This window comes from Ochotona princeps, chromosome 8, assembly GCF_030435755.1.
Source record: "Ochotona princeps isolate mOchPri1 chromosome 8, mOchPri1.hap1, whole genome shotgun sequence".
Lineage (NCBI taxonomy): Eukaryota > Metazoa > Chordata > Mammalia > Lagomorpha > Ochotonidae > Ochotona > Ochotona princeps.
This window is the reverse complement of record NC_080839.1, coordinates 53,682,124-53,704,820: the sequence shown is the minus strand read 5'-3', so window position 1 is coordinate 53,704,820 and position 22,697 is coordinate 53,682,124. Positions and strand designations below refer to the sequence as shown.

The 22,697-nt window shown below is 43.4% G+C and overlaps 1 protein-coding gene and 1 pseudogene across 3 annotated transcripts in view; both read right to left on the bottom strand.

The window, feature by feature from the left end:
- The window catches only part of CDKL4 (cyclin dependent kinase like 4), a 38,956-nt gene extending 17,757 nt beyond the window's left edge, over nucleotides 1–21,199 (bottom strand). For 2 of the 3 annotated variants that reach the window (XM_058667424.1, XM_058667423.1), the window contains exons 1-4: nucleotides 20,757–21,193; nucleotides 13,093–13,315; nucleotides 6,255–6,376; nucleotides 211–283 (exon numbers count right to left, since the gene is read on the bottom strand). In XM_058667424.1, the coding sequence (XP_058523407.1) occupies nucleotides 211–283; nucleotides 6,255–6,376; nucleotides 13,093–13,260 (363 nt within the window). In that variant the 5' untranslated portion in view covers nucleotides 13,261–13,315; nucleotides 20,757–21,193. Of the gene's footprint in view, nucleotides 1–210; nucleotides 284–6,254; nucleotides 6,377–13,092; nucleotides 13,316–20,756 lie in introns of all 3 variants that reach the window. The other variant, XM_058667425.1, reaches the window with a different exon arrangement.
- LOC105941686 (nucleophosmin-like) lies at nucleotides 996–1,481 on the bottom strand (annotated as a pseudogene).
- Nucleotides 21,200–22,697: the final 1,498 nt, after the last annotated feature.

The following is a 22,697-nucleotide window of genomic DNA, read 5'->3' as shown; positions in this document are numbered from 1 at the left end:
CAAAGAATTCGTAATCTGATTCTTATGTAAACTGAAAAAGGACCCTATAATACATATCTTTTTCTCATATTCTGGGATTTTCTTTTGCCTCGCTACTCTGGTTCTTTCTTTCCCCCACCACACATTCTGCCTTCTTCCAAAAGACCTCTGGAGGTTTTTGAAACAAGAGTCATCATGAAGGGATAAACACCTTAGACAAACGGTACTTACGTTATGTTTATGGCAGAAATTAAGAGCTTGAAGTGTCTGCCACAACACACTTTTGATCACTCCATCTGTAACACTTGGGGAAAAGAGAAAAAGGTAATGAGAACTCGTAGGTCAGCAGGCCAGGAGCAAGGGCTGGGAACTAGAGGAATGGTGGGGCTGCTCACAGTCAACCCATACAGCGCCAAGGCGGGCTCCCAAGAAAGGGAGAGCGCTGGACACAGAATAATCAAGGGTCAGCCATGCCAAATGACAGTCATTATTTTGGGGTAGCAAGATTTTTATTCTTACTTTTCTTTATTGTTTGACCTTCGGTGATAAGCATGCATCATTTTATACTTGTAAAGATTGAAATTATAAAAAATTATGTAAGTAGGGCCCAGCGGCGTGGCCTAGTGGCTAAAGTCCTCGCCTTGAACATGCCAGGATCCCATATGGGCGCCGGTTCTAATCCCAGCTGCTCCACTTCCCATCCAGCTCCCTGCTTGCGGCCTGGGAAAGCAGTCGAGGACGGCCCAATGCTTTGGGACACTGCACCCGTGTGGGAGACCCGGAAGAGGTTCCTGGTTCCCGGCTTTGGATCGGCACAGAACCGGCCATTGAGCTTACTTGGGGAGTGAATCATCCCATCCTCTTTAAAAACTCAACAGGCATTTTGTATAATGCATTCTTGGCAAGGGAACATGGACAACATTTATCAAATACGATAGGCAAAGTTGTCACTCTTTTTTGACTGGAGTATCTCATGCAGATTTCTTTGTTGGGTTTTTTTCTTCAGCTTCCTTCTCATCTTCATCAGCAGCAGCAAGCTTTACTTTTTTCCTGTAGTACCTTGCTGCCACCTCCAGGGGGCAGCCTGCTTTCCAGATACTCTGAGTAGCTTCACATCCTCTGGGTGTTTCTCCGGTTCTTCCTGTTCCTTGACAGCTATGAAGTGATGCCCACGAACATGCACAGGCCCTGAGCCACACTCCAACCTTAACACAGCAGGTGGTTTGATTTCAAAACCGCTAGTAGAAACTGTTGCCTGAACAGCCATTTTCAAAGTTGCCACAGTGACTTTGATTGTACTGCCTTTATAATTCATGACCTCTGCTTCAGCAAGGCACACTTCATTGTGGGCACCAGCGCCTAAACTGACTGGTTTTTAAAAAGATAACTGGTGCTCATTCTTACCACTGTTCACTTTCAAGTGGTAACTCTTATTTAGTTCACGGCCTAAAAAGATAGTCCTGGGGCCTCAGGGAGCCCATCTATGTCCATGAATCCTCCATGTTATGACAGGATGAACTGAGGTGGGAGAAAAGGCAGACTAAGATGCCCACCGCTGCAAAGAGCAGCCATGTAGTATGGAATCACGCCAGGTCACATGGTACATTTTGATCTTGAACCACTGAACCGGACATGCACACCTGAGACCTGGTTTTGTGGGGGCGGGGGAGAAATTGCATACTTGGAAGAGGGCTGTGAATTCAGCCAGTGCATGATAGTGGGAAGCACTCAAGCATGTGCTGGGGTTATTTGGTAATGGTTTTGTGCACCTGGTATAAAGGCAGACTTACAGCCAAAGAGGGGCCAGACAGAAGAAAGGTCCCATAAGAATGGGAAGCTGAGCTTCATGTCCTTGGCAGATTTTCCATGCTGTGTATTTTTCACTGGGGATCTGGGAAACGTGCACTTTGGGAGAATTCTGCTTTGTGTATCCATCTCTGTAAGTTAGAGCAACTGCATTCTTTTTAGCTTTTCTGGTTGATGCTTTTCCATAACGCACATCACTGTCCCATAACGATACTTTCACATTTACCCACTGCCAAGCTACCCTCTCTGGGGAAGGTTATACCCACTTCCACTCCCACCCAACATCTGTGCAGGCAAGTCCCTTGCTTCTACTGTCTTGCCAACATTTGAATTTGCCAATGTTACATTTGCCAATCTAGTTAACAAAAAATATGTCTTACTTCTGGTTATTACTTGTTACTCAAGTTTTAGTGGTTATTAATTTTCACAAGGCTATTGGACACCGTGGCTCTTCTCTTGTGTGTTGTCACTCATTTTCTGACTGGGTTGTTAGCTTGAACCTTAATTTACAGAGACTCTGAGTTTAGCAGGGTCTGTTAGAGCCAATGCATACTTCTTCTTTGTGGATTGTCAGCTCTATTGATGGAGATGGGGATGTTTGTGTATTTTCCAAGGGTTTATTTTACTACGTATCATTTTACAAATACTCATGTATCATTAATATGTAACTTGTCATTTTGAGGTTTTAAATAACATATTAAGGTCACTTCTGAGGACCTGGCCACAAGATGTGATCCCGTGAGGCTGGACTGTATGTGGCGAAGCAGAAACCAGCATGGGGAGGGAGGTCTTCTCACAACGGTTTGCTGGACTTACATCACAGTCATGGTGGCATGCCCTTTATCTCAGTGATCTGGTCCAACCTTTTACTTTGACTTTGCTAACGTGATGGAAGCATCCAATTCCCAGCAGCAAGTCTAGGGGAGCAGCCCTTTGGCCTGGGAGCTGATCCCTGGCCGATGCCCGGCTGGACCTAGTGGCCTAGCGGCTGATGCGTGGTTCCCACCCGGAGCTGCCTGATCTTCACTTCAGGCTCTGGCTCCTGACAGGCCCTCAGAGGCAGTGGTGAAGATTCAAGCACACAGGAGACCTGGATGGTGTTCCTGGATCCTGGCTGCAGCTCAGCCCAGCCTGGACCAACCCTACCACTGGTCCAGTCTTGGCTGTTGCAAGCATCTGGAGAATAACTCAGCTGATGGGGAGCTCATTCTCCTTCATCCTCTCTTACTTTAAGTAAATAAGACCACAACCAAAATCCTTTTACACTTGAAATGTCTGTTTCTATTTCTTATGCTGAATTCTTACAGAACTGTCTTTTCCTTTTTACTTAGAGCCAAACCTGAAACAACATTGTACAAACTGATTTTTTTTTTATGTAAGAGGCAGAGAGAATAGTCTAATGGCTATTTGAATACTTATAAAGAGCTGGCAGAATCTGAATCCCAGCTCTCTTGCTTCCTAGTGGTTCACCTTAGGCAAGGTATTGAAGATCTTTGTACTTTGGATTTTGCTCACATTTAGAAACATGAATAACTGATGCTGGCATTGTGGTGCGGCAAACTAAGCTGCTGACTGCAGTGCTGGCACCCCGTAGAGGAGTGCTGGTTTGAGTCCCAGCTCCTTTGCAAAGCAGCTGTGGCCCATGGATTCTGGCTCCAGTACTTGAGGCCCTGCCATCCACAGGAAAGACCGGAATGGAGTCTCTGGCTCCTGGCTTCAGCCTAGCCCAGCCCTGGCTGTTGCAGCCATTTGAGGAGTAAACCAGCAGATGAAGGACATGTCTCTATCTCTGGAGCCTGTCTTTAAAGGAAATACATTTCTTTTCTTAAAAAAAAAAAAGGAAAATAAATTCCACAAATGTGTGGGTTTCAACATCCACAGGATTCGAGAGAGGCTCTGGAGATCAGATGCGGCCAGCAGATGGAGCTGACCAAATGTCAAAGGAGGCCCAAGGATAGCAAGAAACTGAGAGGTGAGAGAGAAGTGGGGATGTGGGAAATCCAACAAGTAGGCTGCATGGCTGGAGCCTGAGTGAAGAGTTCGAGACACCTGGCAGAGGCCTTACGCATCTAGCTCTTGCTCAGGAATTACAATATCACGGCACCTCCAGCGGCGCTGGAAGGAAGGAAGGAAGGCACTTAACATTGAGAAGGCAACTCTGGGATCAAGGCGGAGAGGGGCCGCTTGGATAGCAAGGTCAATCAGCAGTCCTCCTCTCTCTCTCTTTCAGCAACTCTATCTTTCAAATGAACAAAAATAAATCCATCTTTTTTGAAGTGGTATAGCCTTTTTTAAATTGTTAGAGTGGCACAGCTAAATACTTGAACACTTGGAAAACTTTAAAAAATTTTTAAAAAGTAGAGATGAGGGTGAGGAGAGATCCTTACATCCTAAACACAGGAGTGGTCTGCGTTCCTCCTTCACCATGTGCCTTCCTCCCAAACTGTCCATCTAGCAAGCTTTTTGCTCCTTCCAAAGTTTCAGCCCAACTGTCACTTTCCCTGTAGAATCTTACCTGATTCCCCAATGCCAGTCATAGCTTATGTTCTAGTGGACATGGAGAAAGCAAATCATTAAAATGTAAGGAGGGGAAATTACCTTGATACCAATGAAGCCATGCATTATCTTCCCTACTAATCAAATAAATTAAAAAAAAATTAAAATGTACCATTTCTTACCACCTAACTCCAGTGAGACTGGCCTACATTCAGAACTCAACTAACAACACCTGCTGGTGTGGATGTGGGGAGAAAGGTACCCTCCTTCACTGCTGGTAGGAGTGCAGGCTAGTACAACCACTGTGGAAATCAGTATGGAGAGTGCTTGGAGAATTGCAAATAAACCTGCCATGTGACCCAGCTATCCCGCTCCTATGAATATAGCCAATAGAAGTGAAAACTGCATATGAGAAGGGGATCTGTAATCCTATATTTGCAGCAGCACAATCCACAATAGTAAAGACATGGAAACAAAGAAGGTGGTTAAAGAAACTGTGGTACATCTATTCCATGGAATATTATTCGGCTATTAAGGAGAATGAAATTATACTACTTACAACCAGGTAGTCCTAACTAGAGACCATAATGCTCAGTGAAACGAGTCAATCACAAATTATGGGTGTTGGGATTTGAAGAACAATTACCATATATTCTCTCTTATATAAGGAAGCCAGCATGTAAAGTGTAACTGGGTTGTTTTGTTTAGTTTTGTTTTGTTGGCTGCATCCCATGTGTTTTGATGTTTTTTTTTATTTCAGCTTTATTTATTCCAACTACTTTCTTTTCTCTTGTCGAATTCATTGCTGGCTCATGGATTACATGGTGGCATCATTTTTCCCAAGAGACTTTTGTGTTTCCTTTTTGTCACCTATGTTGGTTACTCAGTGGCGCATTTTTTCATGGTGCTGTAATTTGTTGTTGTTGCTGTTGTGGCTGTTCTAACTCATACCAGTTGTTGACCTTGTTTCATGGCTTCTCAATTATGGAAATGTATAATGATGGAGTACTGAGGTCTACCATACCCAGATGTGGGGGTATAATGCAACATGCATCCCTGCTTCCAGATGAAACATAGATTCCCAATGAAACTGTTGGAAAAGTGTAGACAATGGGATGCTGGACTGTCTGGCATTGTCTGTACCAGCAATGTTGGGGTACACTTAAATAAGAGACTGATGGAATTATGAAGGACTTACGAAGGTCCTTACGAAGGACTACACCATTGTAGCAAAAAGGGGAAAATCTGTCAGGGGCTGAGAGTTTGGGGGGAATCCCAGTCTATAGGAAATTGTACCACATAATTCAAAAATTCAAAAAAAGGTACCATTTCTTATCTATTAAATTTGAAAAAAAACTTTTTTTAAAAACAAAATCAAGATACAGAATATTATCAACAGTCAAGGAATCAGACCTTCTCATTCCCAGCTAGAGATGGTATAGCTAGCAGAGCAATTTGATAATATGCATTAACAGTTTTTAAGATGTTTTCATTTTTTTGACATTCTATCTGCTGGTTTATTCTCCAAATGACTGCAGTGCTGGAGCAAACTCAATCTAAACCCAGGAACGAGGAGTTTCTTCTGGGCAATCCAAGGTCTTGGGCCGTCCTCCACTGCTTTCCCAGGCCACAGCAGGGAGCTGAACTGGAAGTGGAGCAGCTGGGACAAGAACTGGTGCCCATATGGCAGGCTGGCGCTGCAGATGAAGGCTTAGAATCCTACACCACGGTGCCAGCCCCCTGTGATTTATATTTGTAATAAATTTGTCTTTCCTTTTATTTATTTATTTTTTTTTTGGTTGGTATTTTTTCTTTTGAGCAAAGCCTGAGATGGGGGAGGGATGGCAAGAACTGAAAACAGAATGGAAAGAACTGAAAAGAATATGGGTGTTGGGATTTGAAATTTGCCACACTGAATTCTATGTATAAGGCAACTGAGAACTGGCCACAAAGAATTTTCGTTTGTAACTTACCCAGTTGGGTTTCTTTCCAGCTCATTTAGAAGTGTATGATCACAGTATTCAAACACTAAATGCATTTTTCTCTTCCTCCTGAACACCTCAATGAGGTTCACAAGGTTGGGGTGTTTTAATTGCTGCAAAGGAATTGAATGTAAGATTTAGTCACATGTTGCTAGTAGTGGTTCCTCCTCAGACCTCTCAAAACTTCAAGAACACAAGACCTTGATTTGTCATTTGGTATGCAGCTTTGGTGGATGATTTTATACTCAGAAGAGAAACTGCTCTTAGTAAGTCATAGACACTGAAAGTTTTTATCTAATGTAGCCATAATTGATGGTAAGCAAAGTGCTTGAATAGCTCTCGTGACAGCTAATGGCCTACAAACACAACCACCGAGGTAAAACATACTGAGAACATTATAGGTAAACTCCAAATATCCAAGGCATATGATAACCTGAATAAAAAAACTGAGGCAAGAGCTGGCCTGGTAGTGCAATGGGTTGAGCTGCCACCTACAATGCCAACATTCCATATGGATGCTGGTTTGAGTCTCTTCTGCTCCACTTCTGCTCCAGCTCCCTGCTAATGCTCCTGGAAGAACAGTGGAGGGTGGCTCACATGCTTGGGCCCTCACAAGCACATGTGAGATCCAGATGGAGGTCCTGGCTTCTTCTGTCCAATGGTTCACTCGCCAAGGGCCTGCAACAGCTGGAGCGGAGCTGATCTGAAGCCAAGAGCCAGGAGCTTCTTCTGGTCTCTGACACGGGTGCAAGGTCCCAAGGCTTTGGGCTGTCCTTGACTGCTTTCCCAGGCCACAAGCAGGGAGCTGGTTGGGAAGTGGGGCTGCTGGGATTAGAACTGGTGACCATATGGGATCCCGGCATGTTCAAGGTGAGGACTTCAGTTGCTACGCTATTGTGCTGGGCCCTAAATTTTTATTTTATTTTTGTCAGCAGGGTTTAAATTAAGTTTAGAGTCTAGTGTCAGATCTCAGCAATATTTGGAAACTTCAAAAGTTCATGGAAAATATGGGATTCAAAGACAAGTGTACCCCAGTTGTAGGTAACTGCCCACTTGGGAGACCTGGGCTGGGTTAAACAGCAATGTCTGCCTCCTGCTGGTGCATCAAAAGCTGGGGCATGTTGGTATGGGTTAGGATGCGGTATCAATGCATGAGTGTTGGAGCAGGGGTGCTGTGCCACATAAGGCTGGGCTACAACACCCACCAGAATGCTAGAGAACTGGATCTGACAGTATCATTTGTAGGGGACTTTTGGGCTCACCTCTGTGAGACTGCAACATCCACTGGTTAGTGCAGAGAGCTGGGGTTGTGAAGAGCTGAGTCAGATTGGACCATGGGTGGGCCATGCCAGGCTCATGGGAAATATCCATTATCATACACAAGTTCTGAGGCTGGGAATGGGCCTTGTAAGGGAAATTTTGGGACTCCCCTGCTAGGCTGCAGCTCCCACTGGTGAGTGTGAGAGTCAGGGTTAGGGGCAGACCAGGCTGGGAGGCTATAGCACCTGTCAGCAGGTACTGGCTGGATTTGGGATGGGTCAGACTGGGCTAGGTTCCAGTATCTGTTAGCACTCATAAGCTAGAATGGGTGTGGTACAGGCTGGTGGGCTAGACTGCAGCATCTACTGGTTCATATGCAGCTGGGTCTGGGGGTGGGCAAGGATAAGATAGGGGTAGCACCCATTGGTGAGAGTTGGAATTGGTATAGGCCAGTTGAGCTAGGCTGCAGTACCCACAGCTTAGACTGGGCTGGAGCACTTGCTGGCACTCATCGGACCTGGAGCTGAGAGCGGGCCTGGCAAGAGAACTTGGGGAACGCCCTTACTTGGCTACAACTTTCACAGGCAAGCACAACAGCCAGAACTGGGGGCATGCTAAGCAGGGCTGGGCTGCAGTACCTTAGGCATATGTGTGAACTACATCTGGGGGCGGGCTGGGCTGGGCCAACCCATAATACACACAGGCACGAGTAAAATCCATGATGGGATGCAGGCCAAGCTCAGTTGAACAGCAATACCCACCAGTTCACATGAAGGTTGGGAGTGGGCCAGGCTGGGATAGATTGCTGCACCTGCTGGTGAAAGCTGGGACTGGGGACAAGATGGACTAGGCAGGGCTGAGCCAGGCTGTTATCAGCTACTGGTGAATGCTGATACTGGGGGCAGGCCATTTCAGACTGGGCCACAGCACCAGCTGGTGCACTCAGGACCCAGGGCTGGGAGTGGGCCTGGTAGGGGAATTCTCTTGCTGGGATACCACTTCCACTGATTATCATGAGAGCTGGGACTAAAGGCAGGCCATGCTGGGTTAGGCTGAGGCATCTGCAGGCATACAAGTGAGCCAGAATGGGTGCGGAGCAGTTGAACTAGGCCTCAGCACCAGCTGGCAAGTGCTAGAACTAGGTGTAAGTCAGTACCCTCTGGTTGGGCATGACATACAGGACAGGGAGCAGACCTGGTAGGGGAATTGTGGGCACTCCTCTGCTGGGCTGCAGCTCCTGCTGGTGAGTTTGAGAACCAGGGCTGGGGGCAGGCCAGGCTGGTCAAGGCAGCAGCACCTGTTGGCATACATGTGGGCCAGGTCTGGGAACAGGTTGGGCTGAGCTAAGCTGCAGTACCAATGGGTATGCACAAGATGCCAGATAGGACGTGGAATGGATTAGGCTAGGCCACAGCACATGCCAGCACACAAAAATCAGGACTGGGGGAAGGCCTGGTAGGGGTAACCCCGAATAAGCTGTAGCATCTGCTGGTGTGTGTGAAGACTGGGATTGCTGCATGCTGGTCTGGACTAGGCTGCAGCACCTGTTAGTTTATCCTCATCAGATGAGCAAAGGCAGAACACATTGGGGAATAATCCTGGCCAAGCCTTACAGCAAGTTCCTGGGCTGGTGGATGCACTAAGGAAGACCTGGTTAGCCAACAGACCTTGGAAAGATTTTCTCAACCTTGGTGCAACAAAGCTGACAACGTCTCAAAACGATCAAAACCACTCAAATAACACCCTTGAAATCTTCCCCACATCGGGCTCTCTAAGCAGTCATCCAATGACTGTCCCCCATCTCTGGGTACCAGTGTAGTTGGCTAGCAAGAGTGGCCCTCTGCCCTTCCCTCCCTGAGGACGGACGCAGGAGGGGAAAAAATTGAAACATTCGTACAACCTACCTTCCTCTATGCCAAGACCTCCCTACCCTCATCAGAGAGCCACATGTGGATCTTTCTCAACTATGTAAACAATATTAAAAATACAAAATAGAAAAAAATATTATTGCATGAGTACAAACAATTTTTGAATTCCATTACATTTTCTAAATAACTTTTTAAAGACCTGTACATTCAGTCTCAACTTTGGACATGATTAAAGTGCCTATTCTAGGATCCCCCCAGTCTGTGCTCTCAGCTTGTGGTATGTCAGTTCTAATTTTTGATTCTGTTGTATGTCCTCACACACTCTTGTTTCATGTATTAAATTCTCTCCCAGACTGAAGCAATGCAGCCTCTGTATAATATTGAAACCAAAAGAAAAATGCTGATTAAGCTCGAGAATCCACAACGACTATGACTATATATTAACATATAAAGCAGGACTGTTCCAACAAACTGCACATGTGGTCCCTCTGCCTGTAACTAGGGTGACCATCCTCCTATAATTTTAGTAATATGCCAAAATACCATCAAGGGAATGCCAACCAGATAGTACTCTGGGCCCAAAACTAAAATTATCAACCTGGACTGTTTTGTGCAAACCAAGATATATGATCACTCATAGAACTCATCTTCTCTGGTGTTTTCCCAGGAAAGCAGACAAATCAACTCCCCAGCCCTGCACTACTACTCACACAGAAGGACCTCTAATGAGAACACAGTGTTTGGCACACAGCAAAAGCTCAGTAAGTACTAGGCAAGCCCAGCAGAGAGTGTTAGGTGCAGGGCCTTCTGCTGCACGTTCCTACCTCATTATCTGGAGGCATAGCTTGACAAAAAAAAAAAAAAAAATAACTTACAGCTATGGGGCTTTTGCTCAACAGTTTAGGAAAAGAAAACACATTATGTTTTAGACATAAGCCCACAGGACCAAACAAAGTATGTGCGCTTCATGGGTTAACTTGGCAGAGGGGACAGGGTGAGCCAGCTGTTGGTGAAGTGCACTTCTACTGTGGAAAGAGGAGCACACAGATACCACAGTCTGATGCAATGTCAAGGTTCAACCTCGTCCAATCTCCTGTCTTTGGCAAGATTAGCAATTTACTTCTTCTTTGCAAACCAAATTCAGTTAGCTCAGAATGATGGCCTTGCCTGAATTAAAATAGGTAGTAAGTAGGGGGAAATAAACGCAATTTAAAATAGCAGGAGTTTGTACAGATGGGAAGGTGGATTTGGTAGGGAAGGTTAGTGTTTAGGGCACATGTGGGTGTGACACACAGTGCATGTCTTCTGAGAGCAGAGATGACAGTGAGGGGAATCTGGCCACTTTGGACCATAAAGCTCATGCTCAAACTGGGCACTTTCAGCCCAGAAGGTATTACCTGAGCAGTGGCTTCACTTGAAGATTTGGGAAGAGAAGGGAGAGGATGGGAAATGCATTATTTCCTAGAGAACAACACTGTGAGGTCATAACCACCCTTAGCTTTGCCCAGGGAAGGACACCAGAGCTGGCTGGCTGGCCGGCGCCCTCTGCTGGCCAAGAGGCAACAGTAAACTGCCTTTTTTTTAAAAAAAATATTTTATTTTTTTTTAATTGTTTATTATTTAACTTCAGTAATTACATTGTATTATGTGACACAATTACATAGATACTTGGGTTCTCCCCACCCCTCCCCAAACCCCCCCACCATGGTGGATTCCTCCACCTAGTTGCATAACCACAGCTCAAGTTCAGTTGAGATTCCCCCATTGCAAGCGTATACCAAACATAGAGTCCAGCATCTTATTGTCCAGTCAAGTTCAACGGCTTCTTAGGTATACCCTCTCTGGTCTGAAGACAGAGCCAGCAGAGTGTCATCCCAGTCAATTGAAAGCTCCAACATACCATCAGCAAAAATTTACATCATTATGGAATTAATTGACATAGTAATGAGTAACCAATATGTTAAAAGTAAATGCGAGTTCCCAGTCACCTTCTGTGACCACCTCACCTATACTTCAATTTTAGTTTATACACAACATATAACATTCAAAACATAACATGTTATACATAACATCATATCATCTTAAATTAAGGCAAACATGTGGTATTTAACCTTTTGGGATTGGCTCATTTCCCTTAGCATTATGGTTTCCAGTTTGGCCAATTTGGCCACAAAGAACTGCATTTTGTTTTTTTTAATAGCCGAGTAGTATTCCATGGAGTAGATGAACCATAGCTTTCTTATCCAATCCTCTGTTGATGGGCATTTTGGTTGCTTCCATGTTTTTGCAATTACTGATTGTGCTGCTATGAGCATAGGAGTGCATGTTGGTTTCTCATAAAACAACCCAAATGGCAAATAAACATATGAAAAAATGCTCAAGTTCCCTGGCAATAAGGGAAATCCAAATTAAAACATCAATGAGGTACCACCTAACTCCAGTAAGACTGGCCCACATGAATAAAAGCACCAACAACACTTGTTGGCGAGGTTGCGGGGAAAAGGGATCCCTACTCCACTGCTGGTGGGGCTGCAGGCTGGTACAGCCTCTATGGAAATCAGTATGGAGAATATTCAAACAACTCAAATTCAACATACTGTATGATCCAGCAATAGCACTCCTAGGAATATATCCAGAACACTTGTTTTATGAAAAAAAATATTTTATTAATTTAACGGTGACAGATATTGTGCATTTCAAAGGTATAGTTCTTTTTTTAATTTATTTATTTTTATTACAAAGTCAGATATACTGAGAGGAGGAGAGATAGAAAGGAAGTGGAGCTGCCGGGATTAGAACCAGCGGCCATATGGGATCAAGGCAAGGATTTTAGCCACTAGGCCATGCTGCCAAGCCCAGTAAACTGCCTTTTAATTCTGATGGACGTACTTTTGAAAACTCAGACTGCATTTTGTACAAATTAGTTGAAAGAAGATGCTATAAAGGATATCTGGAAAGATAACAATACTGTCTTTCTTTATACACTTCACAAGTGAGGGTGAACCGCGTGTTCTTGAAATCTCAGGGTCTTAAAGTCTGGCAGTAATCATGAGAAATGTAGGGCCTCAGGTCTGATTTAGAGCTGCCAGAGCAGAATGTGTCCTGCAGCAGGACTTTCTGTGACCATGAACATGCGGAAAACACTGTCCTACACCATATGGTTCTGAAATGCTTAGGAAAGGAATGAAAAACAGAGATCATAAAAGCCTTTATGGAAGCATGGTTTCCATCCCTGGGGCTGACATCCAACATACTTCTAGAAGCCAATGCAGCGCAGGCAGGGACCAGTCAACATCACCACCTATGGAGGCACAGCACAGTCGCCTGGGGCCCTCTGCACCAGCAGGTGCTCCTTCAGTTGCTGGCAGGGAGAGGTACTTGGAGGGACTTCAAAGGAGGGCCATGATTAGGGCTACAGGATCTAGGACAGTGTGGATATTAACTAAGTAGGATGGAGAGGTACTTCAATGTTTTAACCAACCACACCCATGCTCATAAATATACAGAAAAAAAGCAATAAAAAACAACACGGGAGTGGCCAAAGTCCAAAGTAATGGCCACTTTATTTCCCAAAATTGTTGATATCAAGAAATTTGAACGCAGTGGAAAAAAGAAAGAACATTCCTTAACATTCTTCGTAAGTTTTAACAAATGTATTTCACCCAGACCTTGGTCTAGATCCACACAGAGTATCAACTTACCTTCAACACACGTATTTCTCGTAGTGCGATTTTTTTCACAACAGGGTCATCTTCAGACTCCACAAATTTCTTAATTGCGACTATTTGTCCAGAGGATTTATTTCTGCATTTGAATACAACACCATAAGACCCTTCTCCGATCTTAGCTAGTTTTTCGTACTTTTCCATTATAGATGAAGTGACTTCAATTCTTTATGGATTGATTGGCAGTGTAATGTTGCACCTGGAAAATAACAAGATTCATTTACCTTATGAAGTTTTTTGTTTTTTTTTTTTTTTTTTTTTTTTTTTTGTAAAGATTTATTTTATTTTTATTACAAAGTCAGATACACTGAGAGGAGGAGAGATAGAGAGGAAGTGGAGCTGCCGGGATCAGAACCAGCGGCCACATGGGATCAAGGCAAGGACCTTAGCCACCATGCCACGCTGCCGAGCCCTACCTTATGAAGTTTTAAGGATAATATTCTTATAACTTATATAAAATCAATTTACCCAGGATGTCAAAGGCTTATTTCCATAAACTGATATTTTTAAAAAATTTTATTTTTATTGGAAAGAGAGGAGACATAAAGATTTTCTGTGCACTGGTTCACTCTTCAAATGGTTGTAATGGCTGGGGCTGAGCCAATCTGAAGCCAGGAGCCTCTTCCTGGTCTCCCACACAAGTGCAGGGTCCCAAGCCTTTGGGTCATCCTTTACTGCTTTCCCAGACAGGGAGCTGGAAGGAAAGTGGAACAGCCAGGACACGAACTGGCACCCAAATGGGTTCCCTGTACATGCAAGATGAGGATTTAGTCCCTGGGCCATCATGCCAGGTCTAATTTCAAACCCACTTAAAAATGCTAGACATAATTTAGTTTGGTTTAGTTCTGTCAATTTTTTTTTCCAGGCTTCACAAAGATCTCCTATATTATTTCTGATAATAGGTCTATGTAGTTCAGTTGAATGAAAAACATTTATGGAAATAAGTCTTATCCTACTGTTTTCAGTATCCTCATGAATTGAAAGATGATGCTGTGCAATTGAGCTGGTGCAACATTTCGTATTTTTGAATGTAGTGTTTGTCTTTTCCTTCCTGACTCAGATGCATACCACAACGGTTAGGAAGAAGTGCGTAACAAGACAGGAAACGAAGCACTCTACTTCCACCTGGTGGAAAGAAGAAAGATCGCCTGTTGAGCAGGGCAGCTTTAGCAACAATCCTCTTAGGCCTCCAAGGGTCCATGGAGGGACAGACGCTTCAATTCCTCACCTCTAAGGAAATGATAAAATGCAAAACAGAACACAGATTTCACTAACTCTTCATGAACCCCGCCATGTCCATAGAGACTCCTATGGATATAGTGGGTTTATTTTTATGTCTTGCATCTCCCATATGTGAATTTTTGTTAACTGAACTGCACATTAAATAAGGCCAGATGCAATGAAATGAATTAGTCTAGAAACATACAATTTAAAAATTCTAATTTGCTGGGCCCGGTGGCGTGGCCTAGTGGCTAAAGTCCTCACCTTGAAAGCCCCGGGATCCCATATGGGCGCCGGTTCTAATCCCGGCAGCTCCACTTCCCATCCAGCTCCCTGCTTGTGGCCTGGGAAAACAGTTGAGGACGGCCCAATGCTTTGGGACACTGCACCCGCGTGGGAGACCAGGAGGTGGTTCCAGGTTCCCGGCTTCGGATCGGCGTGCATCAACCCATTGCGGCTCACTTGGGGAGTGAATCATTGGACGGAAGATCTTCCTCTCTGTCTTTCCTCCTCTGTGTATATCTGGCTATAATAAAATGAATAAATCTTTAAAAAAAAACTCTAATTTGCTTCCAAAATCCAACTTCATTGTATCCAGAAGTGAATTGTTAGCACTTACATAACATTGTTCCATGCAAATGAGACATAACTTGCCCAAATACTCCATGAAGTGGGTGTTATTTCTACCCAACTGCACAGATGAGAAGACTGAGCAGGGTTTTGTGCAATGGCTCAACTGGCTAGTCCTTCCTTTGCAAGCACCGGAATTCCATATGGGCATCGGTTCGTGTCCTGGCTACTCCATTTTCCATCCAGCTCCCTCTTGTGGCTTGGGAAAGCAATGAGGACAGCCCAGAGCCTTGGGACTCTGCACCTGCAAAGGCTTGGGACCCTCCTGACTCCCGGCTTTGGATCGCTAAAGCCATCCTTCGCTTGGCTTTGCTTTCTCAGCTCTGCTGTTACGGCCATTTGGGGAGTGAACAAGCGGACTGAAGATCCGTCTGTTTGTTTCTCCTTTCTGGAAATACACTTTTCCAATGGAAAAAGAAATCTTCAAACAAACAAACAAAAAGACAGAGGCACAGTGAATATAGTATAGAATTAGAACCTAAGAAATAAGGTTCAAAAGAAAGCAATTTTTAAAAAATATTATTTCAGAGGCTGAGGATGGAGGTGGGAATGGAGGAAAGAAAGAGAGAGAGAGAGAGAGAGAGAGAGAGAGCAAATTTTCACCCATTAGTTCACTCCCCAACTGCTTGAGATGGTTGAGGCTGGGCTGGTGCTGGCCTGGGCCAACCTGGCAGCAAGGAACTCAAGCCAGGCTTCCTTGACGGGTGGCAGGAATCCAATCACTTGAGCCATCACTGCTGTCTCCTAGAGTCTACAGTAGCAGGAAATCAGAATCTGGAGCTGGAAGCAGGTGTTGAACCCAAGGACTTTGACAGGGGACATAGGCTCCTTGACCACTAGCCGAAATGGCTGTCCCCCAAAGGTCACAATCTTAACCATTCCTCCTCTCAGTTAATTCATAAGAACACTGAATGCAAAGGCTGATTTTATGAAGGTATTTTGTTAGTAAAACATCATGTTAAAGAGATGACCACTTGGATAATTTCCCATTTCAAGTATTAACTTACAAATTTTTATTTAGTGGAGTCTGTTGCCTATATATATATATATATATTTTTTTTTTTTAAGATTTATTTTTTTTTTATTTTTATTACAAAGTCAGATATACTGAGAGGAGGAGAGACAGAGAGAAAGTGGAGCTGCTGGGATTAGAACCAGCAGCCATATGGGATCAAGGCGAGGACCTTAGCCACTAGGCCACGCTGCCAAGCCCGCCTATATATATTTATATATATATTTAAATATTTCTTTAAAAAGCAGAGAAAGAGAGTGAGAGAGCAAGTGAGAGAAAGAGCACACCCAACTACAGCTAGAGCTGGTTAACTCCTCACATGACTGTTAACAGCCAGGAATAGGTCAGGCCCAAGTCAGGAACTCAGAACTCCATCTGGATCTCCTACAGAGGTGACACGAACCCAAGAAATTGTGCCAAGTCCTCATGATTAGCCTTTGTGGAGAACAGAGAGTGGTTGAGATCCTGAAAAACTGTAAGACACAGAGAAGAGAAAAAGCCCTAGGGCAGACTTGAAAACACCTTCTTCCAGAAGAAGTCTGGTCCTGTTGAACCAGAAGACTTGCTCCAGGGAAAGGACTTCACACGGGCATTGGGTAGCAGTAGTCAGGCTGGAGCTGCTCCTAGGGACGGGAGGGAAAGGCACCTGTAGGAGACTGAGCAAGGAAGGCACGAAGAGAGAGAGACTTGGGACCTTGCAAGACAAAGGAGAATCCTGATCCTGGAGGATATTTCCCGCTCTACTAAGTGGAGTGAAGCACCATCCATGAAATCAACTGCACTTTGCCACTAGGATGGAGAGGGCCCTCTTGATCCAGGATGACTGGCAGTTACTACCAGCGAAAGCCTGCCCAAGAAATACTACAGAGGACACTATTATCTACCCAAAGGTTATTATTGGAAGAAAAAACAGAAGACATTTCAACTGCTGAGAATCACTGGAAAGAAAAATACCATGAATGAAACAATAAAACTAACACAAACTGGTTTAAATACTCTGTAACATTTTGTGGGACACATGAAAAGGTCATAAATTAAAATATAGAAGAAATGAACAGAAAAAAACATGAATAAAATGATAGTTGCTTGAACCAAGGAAAGAATTGGAAGAAGAAGATTAAATACGCTGGAAACAATAAACTATAATATCCATGAGTTCTTTTTGAGTCTGCTGCAGACAATACAGGTTTTGGAGGGAACAAACATTCAGGCAGCACAATGAGAGATCAGATTTGTCAATGTACAATGCCATGAAACAATGAAGAAAAGCAGACACCTGCCTACCTCACACCAGATGTCAAGATTAACTCAAAACGGATCACAGACCAAAAGGCAAGAACCCAAACTACCCAAATCCTAGAAGGAAAAAACACAAGAAAAATTTTTGTGACTTTGTTAGGACAAGATGTTTTATATATGATATCAACAATATCACATTGTAACAAAAAGATAAATTGGAAATCTTCCATGTTAAAGTCTTTTGCTAGTCAAATAAGATGTTCAATTGAGGAAATGAAAAGCTAGGTCACAGACTGAAAAAAATATGAGCAAGTCATGTATCCAATAAAGAAACTGTATGTAGAATACATAAAGTATGCTCATGATACAGAAAATTCAGACAATTTAAAAATGGGCAAAAGATTTGAATTGGCATTTAACCAAAGAAGATACATAAATGTCTAAAAACACATGAGAGGGTATTATTAGAGAAATGTGAATTAAAACTGTAATAAGTTTTTTCTTTTTTTAAAATTTATTTATTATTTTTAATTCATTAATTACATTGTATTATGTGACACAGTTTCATAGGTACTTGGATTCTCCCCACACCTCCCCAAACCCTCCCACCATAGTGGATTCCTCCACCTTGTTGCATACCCACAGTTCAAGTTCAGTTGAGATTTCCCCATTGCAAGCATATACCAAACATAGAGTCCAAATTCAAAGACAATAAGGATGCAACCAAGCTACGTACTCACAGGTGATGGTCAGGAATGCAGGTCGGCAAAGCCCATTCAAAAACAGTTTGGCAGGGTCTCAATAGTTAAGCGTAATATAAACAGCAGTTTCACCTCTTAGTCTCTAATCAGGAAAATTTTTAAAATGTCTTCTTAAAGAAATGGAGGAAAATCATCATAGTACTGTTACTGAGCCTCAAATAGAAAACAAGCAAACAGTCTCATGGATATAGAAAATAAACTAGTAAAATCAAATTGACTATGACTGAGATGTTGTATTTCCTGCTTTTGATAACTTGTTCTGCGATCTTGTGAGCAAATGTCCCATTCTTATGAGATATACAGTGACATTTAAGGGCAAAGGAATAAGATGATCACAAATCCTTCACAAACGGCACAGAATATTTGATATTGACATGTACAAAAAAATAGAAAGTAACTGATAAGATAAATGGAATAGAATGTAATTAATGATATAGATATGTGACCAGGTGTTGTCCTTCCTTAAAAACATCTTATAGCCTTAAATGCCACCAGATGAAGTTGAAATATTTAAGTTCCTGTTTATATACACACACATACATATATAATCCCTCCCTCTACACACACACACACACACACACACACAGACACACATCTTGGCCCCACCTTGGTTTTCTAACTTTGTTTCTGATTCTTCTTTCAAGTACTTTCAAACATCTAGGTTTTGGCTTGCAATGTTTATCCTTGAATTTTTTTTTAAACATCTCACTAAAAATCTTTTTTCCTGCTTAGTCTTTCCTAGCCACTAACATAATTCTGTGTAAACAACTCACACCATTCCCTTTTTTTATATGTTTTTTTAAAGATTTATTCATTTTATTACAGCCAGATATACACAGAGGAGGAAAGACAGAGAGGAAGATCTTCCATCCAATGATTCACTCCCCAAGTGAGCCGCAATGGGTTGATGCACGCCGATCCGAAGCCGGGAACCTGGAACCTCCTCCGGGTCTCCCACGCGGGTGCAGTGTCCCAAAGCATTGGGCCGTCCTCAACTGCTTTCCCAGGCCACAAGCAGGGAGCTGGATGGGAAGTGGAGCTGCCGGGATTAGAACCGGCGCCCATATGGGACCCTGGGGCATTCAAGGTGAGGACTTTAGCCACTAGGCCATGCCGCCGGGCCCACCCCTATTCCCTTTTAAACATTACTTATCACATCTGACTTGTATGCTGAGCCCAGCTTTCCACTCACATGATTTTCTTTTTTTTTTTTTTTTTTTATATAAACTTCTCTGCTAATTCCATTTTCACGATCTTTTATTTTTATTACAAAGTCAGATATACAGAGGAGGAGAGAGAGAGGAAGTGGAGCTGCCGGGATTAGAACCGGCGCCCATATGGGATCCTGGCAAGTTCAAGGCGAGGACCTTAGCCGCTAGGCCACGCCACCAGGCCCATGATTTTCTTTTTAAAACGAAGGCATTAAATACATTATGTACAGTACTTGGTAATTAGAACTGTATTTGAGCAGAAAATAAAGATTATTAAATGGCGATAAGGCTATTTATTGTCAGGGGTCAGCTGTAATTTATTGGTTACTTTCATGGCTGACCATGACCTTCCGATTGAGGCTATCCACTTGTTGGCTACAGGGCCTCCAATGTAAGAATTTTTACAAAATATTTTGTGAATTCCAAGGAAATTCCGTGAACAAAATCAAGCCAGGTATATTCTTCCTGGGGACTACAGACACTTGAATTCTTTGGAAATTTTCTATTTCATTTTCCTAGTATTCAGGATTTGCAAAATGATGTACAGAAACATAAAATACTCAGAGGTGGATAACTTTCCATAACTGTATCACAAGCCAAGTCCCCAGGGCTTAGGTAAGGCTAAGGCATACACCAAGATAACAAAAACGAGACAGGAAGAAGCTGGGAGCAGAAAGAAAGTGAAAAAATCCCACGGACTTTGTAACCTAGGAGGTTCTAGGAAACTGGCGTGGCTTTCGCACGGGGAGAGCTTTTCAAGATCTGCCCAGATTAATTTGGGATTCTATAGGCTAAAAACCACAGCTTGTGATGTCGCTCTGTTTCAAGGAAGCAAAACACACACTCATATTTACTAAATATGGATCAGAAAAATGAGCTATTAAATCATTCTGAAAAAAAAAAGGAGGGGTGGGGAGCACGATGGTTCAACTAATTTTCTGCCTACAAACACCGACATCCACTATGGGCACTGGCTCCTGTCCCAGCTGCTCCGCTTTCGATCCAGCTCCCTGCTTAAGGCCTGGGAATATCAATGGAGGATGAACCCAAGCCTTAGGATCCTGCACCTATGTGGGAGACCCAGGGGAGGCTCCTGGTTCCTGGTTTCAGATCGGCTCAACTCCAGCCATTGTGGTAATTTGGGGAGTGAATCAGCAGCTGAAAGATCTTTATTTTTTTTCTCTGTAAACCTGCCTTTCCAATAAAAATAAATCTTAAAAAATCATTATGATTTGCGTTAATCAATTTCGAGGTAAAGTGAAGGTAAATGAAAAAATCTTGGCCACACGTTGGCGCCGTCTCCCTTCTCTGCCACCTCCGAAACTCCATCTCACCCTGTTGGCCTCCCTCCCACCACTCTCCTCGCTGGGACACAGATCAGTAGTGTGGGTGGTGGGAGCCACCTGTTATTACCAGCTCTTCACCACTCCTTCCCTTTCCTTCCAAGGGAACCCCAAAGGGGTCCCGCCAGGGTTATTTGAGTTTCTTTATCTGGGAGCCTCTATTCCAGGCTGATCCCACTCTGGCCCCCACCCACCAGCCCTGGTGGCCTGAATCCGCACTTACAGCGTGGTCGGGGTCCACCTGGTCTCCAGCAGCCCAAACAGCTGCAGCCAGCGCGGGTGACTGTGAGCAGGCAGCCGGCAGCTCAGCAACTCCGCAGCGAGCCAAGTTGTCCCGGCGTCTCCCAGGCAACCGGACGCTCAGGCCCCGCGGGGCAGTGGCTTCCGGAGAGAGGGTCCCTAGGCACCCGCCGTTAGGTTCAGCATGAGTGGGTAACCTCTTGGCAAAGCCTAAAACGTTAGGGTAAGGTTCAGCAAGAGATGTGCAAAGAGGATGCCCAGGAAACATTTCAGTTACTTTTTCCTGAACACTGGAAACACCAACTCTTGCTCCGTGGAGCCAAGGCAACGCGAGCTCGGATTTTGTTTGGCCTGCTTCCCTGTCTGGGTGCAGACACTCAGTGTGCAATCGATGTCACTAGTCTTTACCCTTGGGTCTTACTGTTCCAACTGGTTTTAATTTTTTTTTTGCGAACTGCCGGCAGGCTTTTCTGTGACAGCAAGCTTTTTAGTTGTGGTCCGCTGATGTCACGTTCACTGTTCCACAAGGATTCACAGAAGGGCATAGTTACTCCTCAGTACTGAAGTCAGAGAATATACTGCATGAATTTTAAGTAAAAGCCTAATACAGTGGTCAAAGTCACTTTGATCCAAATGTCTGGGTTCAAAGCTCTACTACTTACCAGCTGTAATCTTGGACAGGTCATTGAACCCTGCTGTGCCTCAGTCTCTTCATCTGTGAAATGGAGTTAAAACCTGCTGAATTGGGCTGTTCTGGGGCCTAAGCAGGTCTACTTAGGCATGTAGAAGTGCACCTGGCACACAGATATATACAGTGAGCACTATTACACATATCAAGTAAGATAAACAGTGAACACTATCATATATACCAAGTAATGGTTTTGAACTATTCACTTTCCATAGAGCTCATATTTTCAGTTTCCTGTCAATAGGTATAAGCTGATTACTCATTCCACCCTTTACTTCTCGGTCTCTACTGAACCAGACATATTTGAAAACTGAATGATGTTGATGGCCTATAAACTGACATTCTTCCCCAAATCAATTAGCAATAAGAGAGGAAGCTTGAATTTCAACGAAGACAAATAAATTGCTTCCAATAGTTAAGTGAGTGGTGAGCTTCCTTTTCAATGCATAAAGATCCACAGTCCAGAATTCTTGGGAAAAATCTGGAAATTTGCATATTTAATTGGGATCAGAGATTCTTTCTAAGAGGATGATCTCTTGCTCCCGTAACAATAATTTAAATTTAATCCCACTGGTGAGGTTTTCATTCTGGACTATACCATCAGACTAATCTGTACAACCTTATCAAAATATAGGCTATTATGTCTCACTCTCAAAAATTATGACTCTAAGGATATTTTAAAAAGTCCATGGGTAATACACAACCAGTTGTAGACTTTCTGAAAATATTCTGAAGGGCTTGACAGTTAAATGTAACACTTAATTTTTTTTTCTTTTTTTAAAGATTTTACCCTTTTCTTACAGGCCTTAGCAACCAGAAAAAAATGGGGCTGGCATCAAGGCATAGTAGGTTAAGCCGCCACCTGCATTGCTGGCATCCCATATGGGTGAAGTCTGTGTGGTGGCTATATGAACTGCAGATGGAAAATCTCCTTTATCTTGCTCTGTATCTCTGCCTTTCAAATAAATCTTAAAAGAAAAAAAAAACTAGAAAAAAAGTAACTCAGACATAGGGTCAACATTTCAATAAATATCAAGAACAAAATCCTGAAGGTTTGGCATTAAACTAATGATAATGTCATACTAGAAAGGGGTGTTTTAAAAACATAGGTATCAGTCACTAATTCTAACATTTTTCATAATTTGGGGAAAAACATAAATGTACATAATTTGCCATAATTATCAACATCTGTGCAATTTTCAACATGGAAACTGCTCTACAGCCAAGTGACTTCTC